Source organism: Heliangelus exortis, chromosome 1, assembly GCF_036169615.1.
Source record: "Heliangelus exortis chromosome 1, bHelExo1.hap1, whole genome shotgun sequence".
In the NCBI taxonomy this organism is placed as follows: Eukaryota; Metazoa; Chordata; class Aves; order Apodiformes; family Trochilidae; genus Heliangelus; species Heliangelus exortis.
In genome coordinates this window covers 195845988-195861413 of record NC_092422.1, presented here as the reverse complement: position 1 = coordinate 195861413, position 15426 = coordinate 195845988, and the positions used below count along the sequence as shown (strand labels likewise).

At 40.6% G+C, this 15426-nt stretch overlaps 1 protein-coding gene across 4 annotated transcripts in view; it reads right to left on the bottom strand.

Annotated features, from left to right (window-relative positions):
- The window catches only part of EXOC4 (exocyst complex component 4), a 441701-nt gene that overhangs the window by 208779 nt on the left and 217496 nt on the right, over positions 1-15426 (bottom strand). For all 4 annotated transcript variants that reach the window (XM_071734223.1, XM_071734224.1, XM_071734227.1 and 1 more), the window contains one exon: positions 5697-5793. In XM_071734223.1, coding sequence (XP_071590324.1) covers positions 5697-5793 — 97 coding nt within the window. The remainder of the gene's footprint in view (positions 1-5696; positions 5794-15426) is intronic.

Below are 15426 nucleotides of genomic sequence, written 5' to 3'. Positions count from 1 at the left end.
CCTTCAACAGCAAGGGGAAGGATGCTCCCAAGGCAATTTAGCACCACCCATCCCACTCCTTCCCAAGGATAAAACCTTGCTGAGAAGCCAGAGCTTCTTCCAAGCCAATGAACACTTCACTTTTTCTTCCACCCTACAACCCTTTTAATTGCTGCTTGATCTTAATGCCATGTGGCTGATGTTAATAAGTGGCCAAACAAACAATGTTCTACTTTTGTCAGCATCAGAGCTGCTTTCATGCTTCCAAACCCCATCATTTTAGGAAGCTGAAGAGGAGCCAGCAGTGTGCCCAGGTGGCCAAGAAGGCCAATGGCATCCTGGGCTGGCTCAGGAACAGTGTGGCCAGCAGGTCCAGGGAAGGGATTCTGCCCCTGTGCTCAGCTCTGGGGAGGCCACAGCTTGAGTCCTGTGTCCAGTTCTGGGCCCCTCAGCTCAGGAAGGATATCGAGGTCCTGGAACAGGTCCAAAGGAGGCAACCAGGCTGGTGAAGGGATCCAGCACAGATCCTCTGAGGAGAGGCTGAGGGAGCTGGGGGTGTTGAGGCTGGAGAAGAGGAGGCTCAGGGGAGACCTCATCACTCTCTCCAACTCCCTGAAAGGAGGTTGGAGCCAGGGGGGGTTGGGCTCTTTTCCCAGGCAACTCTCAGCAAGACAAGAGGGCACAAGAGGTCTCAAGTTGTGCCAGGGGAGGTTTAGGTTGGACATTAGAAAGAATTTCTTTCTGGAGAGGGTGCTCAGCCATTGTAATGGGCTGCCCAGGGAAGGGGTGGATTCTCCATCCCTGGAGATATTTCCAAAGAGCCTGGATGTGGCACTCAGTGCCATGGGCTGGGAACTGCAGTGGGAGTGGATCAAGGGTTGGACTTGGTGATCTCTGAGGTCCCTCCCAACCCAGCCAATTCTAGGATTCTATGATTCCTCCATCTCCAGTCCCTCCTGTTAAAGCCTCAAGACTGCAGACATCTGTTCTTCAATTGTCTGGTAATAAACATACCCTAGGAAGCATATGTAAAATGATTATTACCCTGAAGAGCCAAGTGCCTTTCAAATGCCAGCTGAAAAAATAAAATAAACACCACCACAAAAAAAAAAAAAAAATATCCCCACCAAACAAATGTTACAACAGACATCACTCAGGCTGTCCAATATTCCCAAAATGGTCCCAAATATTCCCTTTCCTCCAACTGGAGATGTTACTCCACAGCCCAGTGCCAGCAGCCCCTTCCAGAATCCAAGCAGTGAAGGATGAAGAAAGCAACCAGGCTCTTTTTTTGGGAACTTTTCTACTTTGACACCTCCCACAATATGTAATTAAGGAAAATCAGATGTGTATCCCTCTTCAATTTGTAAGTGCAATTAGTTTTCAGATGTAGTTAGTGAAATCTATTCCCAGGAATCATCTCTGCAAGAATACCCACTTGTCTTGGCAAAAAATGTGCTGTTCACTTATTACGTGTGGGGTGGTGTCATTAAATCCTGGTAATTAATCTGGGGCTTGGTGTGGCTCAGTGGTCCTGGTGGAAATTTGGGACCTACATCCCAAATGGCATCCCAACACCTCGCTTCCCAACCCCATTTCATCACTAGAAATGAACCTGAGGGAAGATTCTGAGAGCTGTTTGTGTGTTATTTGCCTCTCCTGCTGCCTCTGTTCTGGAAAAGGATCTGGACCAAAGCTCAACCTCAGTTTGTAAATAGTAAAACATCCAAAAAATGGGTATCACAACCTAACACTGTGATAGATTGTGGCACAAAAGAGACAAACTCAGACTGATAAATATGAACATCCTGGTTACAACCCTTCACCTAAGATTTCTGTGCTGAATTACACCTTAAAGCCAACACTTAATTCCATATTCAGACTGGAAACCATCAAGCCTGTGCCTGTTTTCCCAGTGATAACTTAAGACTTGGAGAAGCACCCAGCTTCCTAATAAACTCAGCTATCACATCCTAGAACACCTCTGTATTTATGTGAATTTGATGAGAAGAAGAAAAAAACACAACTTTCTAACTAAAATATGGATCATTCAGAACTCAAAATAGATTTCTTTTAAGCCTGTGCAAGGGATACTGATGAAAGAGGAAGAACCTTGACAAAAAATGGAAAATAAAGCAGGTGAAAACTTCCCACCTCTGCAGCAAATACCTTGACATTAAAACAATAATGTCTAGAAAGGGTGACTATACTTTAATCTACAAGGTTAGACAAGATGATGTGCTGGGAATCAGTGCAAGTGTCAATATTTTACCAAATCCACCACATTCAGCATTTTGCAACCACCTCCAGCACCATTTTAAGAGTCAGTGGGTAAAGCCAATATGCTGGTAGGACAGGGTCATTGCTACTGAATCCCTCCAGGAATAGAATTTTCTTTAGGAAATTATTTACAACAACAACAAACAAATAAAATAAAATAAAATAAAAAACCCCAGTCCTATGGTCATCCCAGGTACTCTGCATCCTGGGCATCAAGCACACACCAAAATTAAGAATAATGCATTAAAACTAATTAAGGGCTCACAGTTTTACTTTGTTAATCATTAAAATCATATTTTAAAATTTTTTACTGTCTTCACCTCCACACAAACTTGTCCCACCCTGCAGCAAGAACAGGCTAAGCCAGGGCAAGAAGTATTTTCCTTCTCTTCATGCAGTTATTGATGAACAACTCATGACAGGGAAGTTAAGATGCTGCAGATGGCTGGCATGAAAAAAGACTTTGTACACAGACACCTTCCTCTTGATGCATTTGTTTTTTATGAAGCAAATTATTTCTGCTGCGTTGCTTGCAGGCTGGTAATGAAAGTGAAGTGTTGGGGAGAAGTGCTGCTTAAAGCTGAGCACTCTTGTTTGACTCAGATGGCAAAAAAAAAAAAAAAAATCAAGGAAAAAAAAAGAAAAAAGAAAGGAAAAAAATAAAAAGAAGATAAAAATAAAAATAAAAGTAAAAATGAAAATAAAAAGAAAAATAAGAAAAAGAAAAAGGAAAAGAAAAAGGAAAAGGAAAAGAAAAAGGAAAGGAAAGGAAAGGAAAGGAAAGGAAAGGAAAGGAAAGGAAAGGAAAGGAAAGGAAAGGAAAGGAAAGGAAAGGAAAGGAAAGGAAAGGAAAGGAAAGGAAAGGAAAGGAAAGGAAAGGAAAGGAAAGGAAAGGAAAGGAAAGGAAAGGAAAGGAAAGGAAAGGAAAGGAAAGGAAAGAAGAAAGAAGAAAGAAGAAAGAAGAAAGAAGAAAGAAGAAAGAAGAAAGAAGAAAGAAGAAAGAAAAAAGAAAAAAGAAAAAAGAGAAAAGAGAAAAGAAAAAAGAAAAGAAGAAAAAATAAAATAAAAGAAAAGAAAAGAAAAGAAAAGAAAAGAAAAGAAAAGAAAAGAAAAGAAAAGAAAAGAAAAGAAAAGAAAAGAAAAGAAAAGAAAAGAAAAGAAAAGAAAAGAAAAGAAAAGAAAAGAAAAGAAAAGAAAAGTGCTGCTTAAAGCTGAGCACTCTTGTTTGACTCAGATGGCAAAAAATAAAAGAGGAAAAAAGAAAAAGAAAAAGAAGATAAAAATAAAAATAAAAATAAAAATAAAAGGAAAAAGAAAAAGAAAAAGAAAAAGAAAAAGAAAAAGAAAAAGAAAAAGAAAAAGAAAAAGAAAAAGAAAAAGAAAAAGAAAAAGAAAAAGAAAAAGAAAAAGAAAAAGAAAAAGAAAAAGAAAAAGAAAAGGAAAAAGAAAAAGAAAAAGAAAACGAAAAAGAAAAAGAAAAAGAAAAAGAAAAAGAAAAAGAAAAGGAAAAAGAAAAAGAAAAAGAAAAAGAAAAAAAAAAAGAAAAAGAAAAAGAAAAAGAAAAAGAAAAAGAAGAAGAAAAAGAAAAAGAAAAAGAAAAAGAAAAAGGAAAAGAAAAAGGAAAAGGAAAAGAAAAAGAAAAAGAAAAAGAAAAAGAAAAAGAAAAAGAAAAAGAAAAAGAAAAAGAAAAAGAAAAAGAAAAAGAAAAAGAAAAAGAAAAAGAAAAAGAAAAAGAAAAAGAAAAAGAAAAAGAAAAAGAAAAAGAAAAAGAAAAAGAAAAAGAAAAAGAAAAAGAAGAAGAAAAAGAAAAAGAAAAAAAGAGAAAAAAAGAGAAAAAAAGAAAAGAAGTGCTGCTTAAAGCTGAGCACTCGTTTGACTCGGAAAAAAAATAAAAGAAAAAAAGGAAAAAGAAAAGAAAACAAAAGAAAAAAGAAAAAAGAAAAAGAAAAAGAAAAAGGTGTGTGTGTAAAACTAAGAAGGAAGGCAAAGAGAAAAAAAACCCAAAAGTATTTGCACCAGTTTCTAAATCAGTATGAATTATATCATTAATAAAAATAAAGGCATCACCACTCTTCTCTGTGCTTGAAAGAATCCTGGAAGTTCATTAAAGGTGAAGTCTCTGTCATGGTAGGCACTGAGTAGCATTTTGCATCTTAACCATTGCCCACCCTTTTTCCTAATAAAATGGCTGAAATCTATAAATTATGCTTGAGCCACTTATTGTCTTAAGCCAGTTTTTCCATTTTTAAAAGAGAGAGGTTGAAAGAAAATGTGCTTTTGAAGTTATTAATGTTATCATGGATCTTTGGAAATAAATCAAGAGTGTACAATGCATGCCAGCATTTTTTCAAGGAAAGGTCTGAAAAAACATAACAAATTTCAATATGTCCTCACAACAGGTGCTGTTCTCATGATTATTCCAATACCTATTGTCATGGCATCAAAAATTACAATTTTGGAGGAGTTTCTGTGCTTTCCCTTTGCATTTTTTAAGTCCTGAGAAGTCACAAATGGCCCCAGTTCTCAGCTACCAAGACAATTTCTCCAGCAGTCAGAATATTCCAGAACAGATACCAATTACTTATAAATAATATTTAATTATTGCTTATTTTCAATGCCAAAGAACCATGTCCTGTTGCCTAAGTGACTCAAGAGAGTGAGTAACACAGAGCCAGGGAGGGAAATGCTCTCTAAAGATGTTTGCACTGAATTGGAAAGGACACACCTGAGGCTGAAAAAAAACCTTGAAAGGAAAAAGCAGAGGTGGAAGATTGACACCAAGCAGGAAAAAACAACATATCATTTAATTCTGGCAAAACTCAGAAGGCAAACTGTTAAGATTGCCAAGTAAAAAGAACAAATTTAAAGTATCAGAGGTGAGTGACTTGGGGAGAAGAGGTTTATTATAGATTTGCTCTGGTTTGAAGTTTCAGCAGTCCCTGATGAGCTGTGAATTTGTAAGATGTTAGTAATTGGCACAGCATCTTTAGAGCAGGCATTTAATTTGCAGTCCATGGACCCTATTTGGTTTATCAAAGAATGAACTTACCTTGCAGTTCATCAAAGTCTCCTGCTGACTTTTTTAATAAGCAGAATGGACACTCAGCAATAAACAATTTGTGACAGGCTGCAACCAAACTTTTCCCAACTTGGGGCACTAATAAATTACACTGTTCCATGACAAGGGTCACCCAGGCACTCAGTCCCACTTGGTATGCTGGTTAATTTTGAAAAAAGATTAAAGAGCACCAGCAACAAGCTCAACCACTGATTATTTTTTATCCCTGGGCACATCAACCACTTCACAGCAAGCTCCTTGCTGGGGGGTGTTGTCTCAGAAGTGGGGGTGTACCCAGGAAGAAGGGAAGTTGATTCTACTTTGATTTTTTTTTTTTTTTTTTTGCACCTTTTGAAATGTGTAGGAAAGTTTTCCTTACCTGAGGAGGGGATGAAAGATGATGGTAATGTTCCTGGCTCCTGGCTTGCAGACAAACTTGGATCCACCACCTTCAATTAAGTTATCATCTGGTCCTCCTGGAAAATAACAGGAGAATAATTGTCTAAAAGGTCTGAACATCCCTTGATTTTTAGGTAGTGAAAATTAAATAGTGAGGTCTGTCTGTAAATGCTTGATTCCTGGGGAAAGGTCAGTAGTTAAAGAGAAAACAGACCCTTTGTAGCCTTTTTCTGCTCAGACAAAGCACTCCTAAGGCAAGAGTCACAACACAAACAGCATTTATCAATCATTTCAATGACTGGAAGTACAAATCTCCCATCATTCTGGTCCCAGTTTCAACCACAGAAGAGTTTCCCACACACATCAGATGAATTTTTATCAGCTGGGATGAAGGTCAAGGCACTGGAGGTGCTGACCAGGTCTCCTGTCCAAGGCATATTTGGAAGCACACAATGTTTGGGAAGGGTTTTAAGAGCAGCACTTCCCTGGATTTTGCTGCTCCTCCAGCTGATGAAGCCACCAGTCAATCAATCCCTTGGAAGTTTCCTTGATTTTGGTTGTCAGTGACATGGTATTTTGACTTATCACATTGATGTGTAATGTCTCAGGAGTCCATGTCCTACCCCAAATCCTCTCATTCCCAGCAGAAGTCTCATTTTGTTTAAGTTTGTCACTTACAGCCAGGCTCTCAGCTAGGGGAAAAATAAAATACAAACTCAGAGAATGCCATTTATTGGCATTTATCCCTCAGGCCCAGGCTGTGGGACTTCAAGGGGGGGTAAAACACCCACCCATGTGTCATTACAGCCCAATCATAAGCACTGAAAACTTCAAATGAGGATGCTGAGACAGAAAAAAAGAGCAAATCTCAATTTCCTGAGACCTTTGCCCTTCCTGATGGCCACAAAATCCACTTGAGACCCTTCCAGAAGAAAATCTTGTTAGGAGGACTCTGCACAAAAGCAAAGGATGGCAGCAGAAAAATACTTGTTCTGAATTTAGCAGCAATTTAGCACATAATCCCCTGTCTTTTGCTCATCCTCCTTTGTTACAAAGCCCAGACCATCATCTTATTGTTATCATCTGATCAGTAACTCTGTGCAGTGCAGTTTTGCACTAAAAAAATCCAATAAACCAAGTTGGGCAAAGTCTGTGTATCCCAAATATCATCAAGTCCTTTTCATTTTGCATGTCAATTCTCCTTAATGATGGAATAATAATAAATACAGAACCTAATCACATTATTAAGATAACTTTATAGGCAGGAAAATTACAAAGTACTTGAAATCAAAACACCACCAGCAGATTATTGAATTTTTTTGACCCTGACATCTGTCTGCCTTGAAATGGGAAAGAAAATGTTTCCAAATTGGAAAGAACAAGAGGAGGAACTCAACCAGTGAGTGACTTGGATCTTCTTTACAAAGTCAAGTTTATGGTTTTTAGGCCATTACCTGCAACCAATCCACAAAAAAAACCCCAAAAAACAACAAAAAACTGCTCATTAATGATGGAGTCAATTGATCATCCTATTAGCAACCTCACAGCAAGGTCCAAGGACCAAAACTCCAGTTTTTCCATACCCTAAAGGGTCCCTCCCAGGTCAGGAGTTTTGAACAAGAATTCACAGCACTGGTTTGCATCCAAGATGTTGTTTGAGTGCAAGAGAGAAAGAGATAATTAATTAAATTCCCTCTGGAGTAGGAAATCCATGCAGATCCTCTGGATATCTGCAGTCAGAGTATTTCCACAAATGGACTCAGCTTCCCAAATGCATCTTTAGGCCACAGAGCTTCTTGATAAATTCTACATGAACATAAGGACTCATTAAGCACAGAGAAGCAGCTGAAAACAGAGTTTATAAAACTTCCCTGACTGTAATTTGAAAGAGAGAGCTGTTAAAAGAAAAAAAAAAAAAAAGTTCTATATTTAACTTTGCATTTTAAAAAGGTAACTTGAACCAGGTAACAGCTTAATGGTAATGGAAAAAAAAAAAAAAAATAAAGAGGCATAACTTCTAGGAAAATAAAATTATTCATTTCCCTATTAATGTCATCCCCTGCCATTTCCAGTGGGCTCTGTGTCTCAACTGACTTATTGAAAAATTCATCCAAGCATCCAAGCTACTGAGGCATGAAGTGGGAAATAGAGGCTCAGCTTAAGAAAGGGGTGTTATTCTTTTTACATCAAGTCACCCTGCACTAATCAATATTATTGACTGGGATGAACTCCAGAGCAAAGGAATAAAACAATCTGTCTTACCTGCTGGGGCATATTATGTGAGATTTGAAAACACCAGCACAGGGAGAAAAAAATCTGCTTTTACATCTTCTTGCTCTTAGCTTGCAATTAATGATAATGAATGCTCTGCATCTAGGTTGAAACTAGGAGAGATTTGTTTCTATTTTAATATTTTGCCTTGAAAAATCCACCAGGACATAAATCTTCCTCCTTGTACATACCAACAACAAACCAGTCCTCCACCAGTTCTTGCTGATGCTCAGTCTCAGGGGTCAGGCCCAGATGGTACCAACCAGGGCTCAGCTCCATCCCCAGGGGACAGAGAGGAGAAAATCCACACACACAGCACCCCCCTGGCTCATAAATTAAGTTTTCATCCCTCAGTTACAATAACAGGTAAAACCAGAGTCAGCTTGGGAAGAAAAAAATAATAATTTAACTTATGAGGAGGAAAGAGGAAGCATCTTAATATCTTTCCCCCAAATCTTTCCCTTCTTCCCAGGCTGGGATTGCTTCACTCAGGTCACAGGGGATGGGCAGGGGGGGTTTAGGGTCAGTTCCCCACATGGTTTTTCTGCTGCTTTTCCTCCCCAGGGGGAGGACTCCTCACACTCTTCCCACTCTCCAAGGTGGGATCCCTCTCATGGGAGAATCCTTCAGGAATTCCTCTGCCATGTGTCCCTCCCAGGAGGTGCAATTCCTCAAAAACAGAGAGAACTCCTCACTAACCTTGGGGTCTTTGCTCTGGCATTGGTCTCTCCTCTTCCTCCTCTGCTCTGCAAGTCCTGGTTTTACTTTTTAAAAAATATTATTATTGTTATTGCTGTTATTATTATTATTATTGTTGTTGTTGTTGTTGTTATTATTTTATTTATTCTTCATTTCTTCTTCTTCTTATTTTTTTTATTCTTCATTTCTTCTTTTTCTTCTTATTATTATATTTATTCTTCATTTCTTCTTCTTCTTACTATTATTATTATTATATTTATTCTTCATTTCTTCTTCTTCTTCTTACTATTATTATTATATTTATTCTTCATTTCTTCTTATTACTGTTTTATTCTACATTTCTTCTTTTTCTTCTGCTTATTATATTTATTCTTCATTTCTTCTTCTTACTATTATTATTATATTTATTCTTCATTTCTTCTTATTATTATTTTATTTATTCTTCATTTCTTCTTATTATTTTATTTATTTTTCATTTCTTCTTATTATTTTATATATTCTTCATTTCTTCTTATTATTTTATTTATTCTTCATTTCTTATTATTTTATTTATTTTTCATTTATTATTATTATTATTTTATTTATTCTTCATTTATTATTATTATTATTATCATTATTATCATTATTATCATCATTTTATTTATTCCTTATTTTTGCAGGGTTTTTTTGCCTTTCTTGAACACATTACTCTCAGAGTCACATCACCCACCTTCCTGCATCTGCTTGACCCTAGAACCAAGGGAGCTTCCAGCAGCTTCTCCCAGGAGCCCTTATACCCCCCCCCAGCTTCCAAAAGCCCCACAGCCAACACTGCACCTCTTGCCTTTGCCTTCACCTCTAGGATTCTGATTCCATGGACCAAGAACTAAATCACCACTAAATCACCAGCACAGCTCCAGCCCAGAAAATCAAATGCTGTCATTTATCAGAATTGACACCACAACAGTTTGGGTACAAGAGATGTTGAAGAAAACCCAAAATGAAGCAAGAGAGAGCTTAGGATGCTTGGGACTCTCTGGTGAAAACTCTGCCTGACTACACCAAGCTCTGAAATGTGAATTTCCATTAAATGGAATATCCAGATGCTGGAGAGGCACCAGGCATCTCCATAAAAAAATGCACCATGAGCATCCCTTCCTCATTATTGATTCAAGAACAGCCTCAAGTTGCACCACAGGAGGTTTAGGTTGGATACTAGGAATAATTTCTTCACCAAAAAAGGTTGCTAGACACAGGCAGTGTGGAGTCCCTACCCCTGGAGGTGTTTAAAGCCCTGGAGATGTGGGGCTGAGGGCCATGGGGTTGTGGTGACCTTGGCAGTGTTGGGATAACACTTGGACTTGATGGTCTTAAAAGATCTTTTCCAAGGAAAACTCTTCTGTCATCCCAACCACCAGCACCTCTTGCAGGGAGGTGAATTTCAACACGGCCAAGTGCCGGGTCCTGCACTTTGGCCACAACAACCCCATGGGGAGCTCCAGGCTGGGCACAGAGTGGCAGAAAGGGACCTGGGAGTCTGGATTGCCAGGAAGCTGAAGAGGAGCCAGCAGTGTGCCCAGGTGGCCAAGAAGGCCAATGGCATCCTGGGCTGGCTCAGGAACAGCGTGGCCAGCAGGTCCAGGGAAGGGATTCTGCCCCTGTGCTCAGCTCTGGGGAGGCCACAGCTTGAGTCCTGTGTCCAGTTCTGGGCCCCTCAGCTCAGGAAGGAGATTGAGGTGCTGGAGCAGGTCCAGAGAAGAGCAAGGAGGCTGTGAAGGGATCCAGCACAAGTCCTGTGAGGAAGGGCTGAGGGAGCTGGGGGTGTTGAGGCTGGAGAAGAGGAGGCTCAGGGGAGACCTCGTCGCTCTCTACAACTCCCTGAAAGGAGGTTGGGGCCAGGGGGGGGTTGGGCTCTTTTCCCAGACAACTTTCAACAAGACAAGAGGACACAGTCTTAAGTTGTGCCAGGGGAAATTTAGGCTGGATATCAGAAAGAATTTTTTTACGGAGAGGGTGATCAGGCATTGGAATGGACTGCCCAGTGAGGTGGTGGATTCTCCATCCCTGGAGACATTTAAAAAGAGCCTGGATGTGGCACTCAGTGCCATGGGCTGGGAACTGCAGTGGGAGTGGAGCAAGGGTTGGACTTGATGATCTCTGAGGTCCCTTCCAACCCAGCTAATTCTATGATTCTATGATTCTATGATTCTATGAATTCACCCAAGAAAGCAACAGCAGACAGGTCCAGAGAAAACAGGGAGGAGACAAAGAAGAGGAGGAGGAGACAAAGAAGAGTGGAAAAATTCCACTAAGCAGGGAATCACCATCCCTGCTCCCTGATGTACAACATCCTGATGGACACAGATTTCCAATCACCATCTGGCCCCAGCATCCATCAGCAATGCCATGCTACAGCAATCTTTCACTCCAGTGGCAGGGTTGGGTTTTTTTATTTTATGTATATTGTCCTGGTTTGGGCCAGGAGAAAGGGGATTTTCTGTCTTTACTTTTGCTTTCAGCTCAGTCTCTTGTCAGGAGCTGCACTTGCTGAAATTCACAGCAAGTTTCTCAGGCAGTGGCTGCTGCTGGGACTGAGCCCACTCCATGGTTATAGTTACTGCTGGAGAATGGGCTGCAGAGCCAAGGACACTGCTCAGCTCTGAGGAACATTTTGCCCTCCAGAAGGAGAAAAGGAGTCAAGAGGTCCCACCTGAAACCCTCCTGTGGGGAGGAACAGACAAGAGAAATGACCAGAATTGACCAAACAGAGGATTCCATCCCATCCACCTCATCCTCAGGATAAACTGGAGGGATCCCCAGGCTCAAAGCCCTTCCTGCTTCCCCTTCTTCCCCTCTCCCTCTTTGCTTCAGCATCCTGGGAGGATTCCATCCCTTCCTCTGCCTCTGCTCCTGATCCATCCCAGCCTGAATCTGTGTGTTCCTGCCTCCAGCTCCCAACTGCTCCTGAGCCCAGGATTCCAGCCTGGACTTTCCCAGGGCTGCCCTGCAGCCTCAGTGGGGATGGGAGAGTTCTTGGGGGAAAGGGGGGAGGAACCTGGGATCAATTTTCCTGTAGATTTGTATAGATTTAGTCATTTTTCCTATTTCTCATTCCTGTTCCATTCAAGCTGTGTAGTTTAGTTCCCAACCCATCAGTCTCTCTCCCTTATTCTCTCTCCTTTCTTTATCAGGGAGGGGAGGGGCATTAATAGGCAGCATCTGGCATTCAGTTTAACTGCCAGGCCAGTGTGAAACCCTGACATATATATATATATGTATATATTTTACTGTAAAGCAAAAAAAACCTGTACTAGCCCCATGGCACAAGCACTAGGAAAAAAGAAACCCAAGAAACTTTTAAGGAGGTCTGAAAGTCCTGTTGTTGTAGCAGTTTCTTCTTAAAGGGCAGCAGCTTGCTGATTTATCTAATAATATATTATGAGACAAAGGGAAAAAAAAAAAAAAAAAAAAAAAGATTAAAAACTTGGAGGTGAAGTGAAATTTGTCACAGAGTTAATGATAGCCTCATGCTGTGCTGGCACTGAAGTGTGCCCACCTGAATATCACTGCGAGTGGGAGGCAGAGATGGGCCCATTAGTAATGGAGCTGAATGTTGCTGAAATGGAGCCTCAAATGTCATGCTTCAGGATGAAAAAAAAAAGCATTAGCTTACCAAAAAACCTGGAATCTCTGCATGCTTTTAAAGTCTGAACAAACAGGAGGAGGGCTTCAAGTTTTCCACCCTGCCTGGGACTTAAAAAAAAATCTAAAAGCCTTGTCATGGATATCCCCAGGTTGGTCTCAGAAGAATGATGGTGAAATTTGGTGTCTAAGAAAGGGACCTCCCAGAAATACTGGGAATTTCTTCCACTGTGAAATTCCTCACCACAATTTGAGGTCCACCTGGATGTAGCTGATTTGCTCTGGATGGAAAACCAGGAAAGCCAGGATGGAGATGCTGAGAATTAGCAGAGTTCAGAAGGAGTCTCAGGGTGCTTTGAAAATGAATTTAACTTTTTCTCAGTACTCCTAAATATATTCTCTGTAATTCTCTGTAATTCTCACAAATTATAGCTCCTCATTAAAAAACAAAACCCTGGAACACACTACAAGGTGTTTCCTAGCCCATAGTTTTGCAATTAATGTAGTGTTTGTTATCTACTGCAACCAAAGGCATCCACAGTAAAAGCTTGATATTAATTTGTAAAAAAAAGATCAGTGATTTGCTCATTTCTCAAGGCAACCCCTCTAACACAACAACAACAACAAAAAAACCACAAAACCAACCAACTAATCAAACAACCCAAAAAAAAACCCCTAAATGGACAAATCCGTTAACAGACCAGACACAACAACAAGTTTTATATTATTTTTCCTACAAAGGTTTTTTATTTTTTGGGGGGGTGGGTCTGTTTTGCTTGTTGTTGTTGTTTTAATTGAAACTATTTTCTCCATAAAGCTCCAAGAAGTATGGAAGTTTTTACTCTTCCACATCATGTTTGAAGAGGAATCCAACACTCCACCCTCTCTTGATCATCTCCTTGACAGATATGAAATTATCAGAGAGGAGGCAGCTCCTGGCACCTTTTAAAATCATGGTAAGTAATAAAATAATTTCCTTTTTTTTTCTTTCCAACAACAGTGGAAAGAAAGCTCTGGCTCTAATAAGAGCACTTTTAAAAGCTGAGATTTCTTACACTTCAGAGCATCAGAACACATCACCTGTTTCTGAGATCCTAGAATCCTAGAATCCTAGAACTGGCTGGGTTGGAAGGGACCTCAGAGATCACCAAGTCCAACCCTTGATCCACTCCCACTGCAGTTCCCAGCCCATGGCACTGAGTGCCACATCCAGGCTCTTTGGAAATATCTCCAGGGATGGAGAATCCACCCCTTCCCTGGGCAGCCCATTCCAATGGCTGAGCACCCTCTCCAGAAAGAAATTCTTTCTAATGTCCAACCTAAACCTCCCCTGGCACAACTTGAGACCTCTTGTGCCCTCTTGTCTTGCTGAGAGTTGCCTGGGAAAAGAGCCCAACCCCCCCCTGGCTCCAACCTCCTTTCAGGGAGTTGGAGAGAGTGATGAGGTCTCCCCTGAGCCTCCTCTTCTCCAGCCTCAACACCCCCAGCTCCCTCAGCCTCTCCTCACAGGATCTGTGCTGGATCCCTTCACCAGCCCAGTTGCCTCCTTTGGACCTGCTCCAGCACCTCAATCTCCTTCCTGAGCTGAGGGGCCCAACTTCTTAATGTTACTACTGATTCTGTCACTTCTCTCTTTTTTTTTTTTTTCTGTGAGTTTTCAATTTCCATATTTTTTTCCCCATAATCCTTCAATTAGCTGCCTTCATACATTTCATCCTCAGCCCAGACACAAAACCCATTGACACAACTTTTTAGACACAAAGACAAATCACCCCTCTCCAAAACATTGAGAAAATCCCCAAAAGTCTTCCTTTGGCCCCCACAGAACCAGCAAAACCCATGAGGGTCAGAGGCAAATGTCTGTTTGCTCTCTTTTTCCCCACCCTATCCCCTGGGTTAGCACAGGAAAACTTCATTCATCTCCCCATGAGTGCAAAATTTCAGCTAAAAGAGGTTCCAGGCACATGGTGAAAAGTTCTTTGCCACCTCTCTGTGATCAAAGCACATTTCCTAGGGAGCCACTTCATGTTGATCTCTGCAACCATTAAAAAAAATAATAATAAAAAAGAAAAAAGAAAAAAAAAAAAAGAATAAAGAAACAGGCTTTGAAGCCACAACAATCAAGCAATCAACACAGCTTGTAAATCAATGCCACCTCCTCCACTCCTGAGCATCAGAGCAAAATTATAGGAGAGATGCAACCAGCCAAGTTGTTAGGGTCCTTCCCAAAAATTCTTGATTACACAGAGATCAACACCACAGTTATTACCTGTCTGCCATCTTCCAGGTATGGAAATACTAATTCCCACTTAGTGCAAAAGGGAAGAAAGCACCAGCAACCCCACGAAAGCAAAGCAGGTGATTAGAAACCAGAGCTGAAGAGCAAAGAGCATCAGGACAAGAACTGTGGAGTTTGGTAATGGAAGTCTCCTGCTTTTCTGTATTTCTGTACAGATTTCTGCTCACAGCACTGGCATGCACTTTTAACCAGGAACCAGACATAATTAATCTTCTCTACAATTATTTTGTATGCCTGGAATCATCAAACTTAATTGCCTTTTTCAAAATATTCTGAGATACTTCCTTTAGCAGAGCCCACATGCTTGAATTAGGGGCTCAGCATCCAACTATTTTGGTCCTTACCCTCCTACATCACTGGGTCTCAGCTGGAGAGATGGAAGGATGTGGTCCACTCTCCAAAAACATGGGAATTCAGTATCCTGCACCTAAAATTAGCTTTTATGAATCTTGAAGCACCTTGACCCGTGACAGGCAGCAGAACAAGATTTAGGGAGGGTCTTCCTCGGAGCCAAGTTGGTTTATCCAAGTAAAAAACACAACAGAAAGTGCCCAGCCCCATATTCCAACCAGCCACAAACAATAATCATGAAACCTCCAAATCCATCCACCCAACAAAAACCATCTCTGGAGGCTTGGAGGTTTATTAAGAATATTGTTTGGCAGACAGCCTGGAAACCCTGGATTTGCCTCTTGGTGTAGGTCAGCTCAGGGTTAATGCTTTGCTGTGTCTGAACCATGTTCTCTTCTTGCTGGACTTCTTGGAACCACAGATGAGAGTTGTTATGGGTCAGGATGCAGCCAGAGCTGAAACTCAGCAC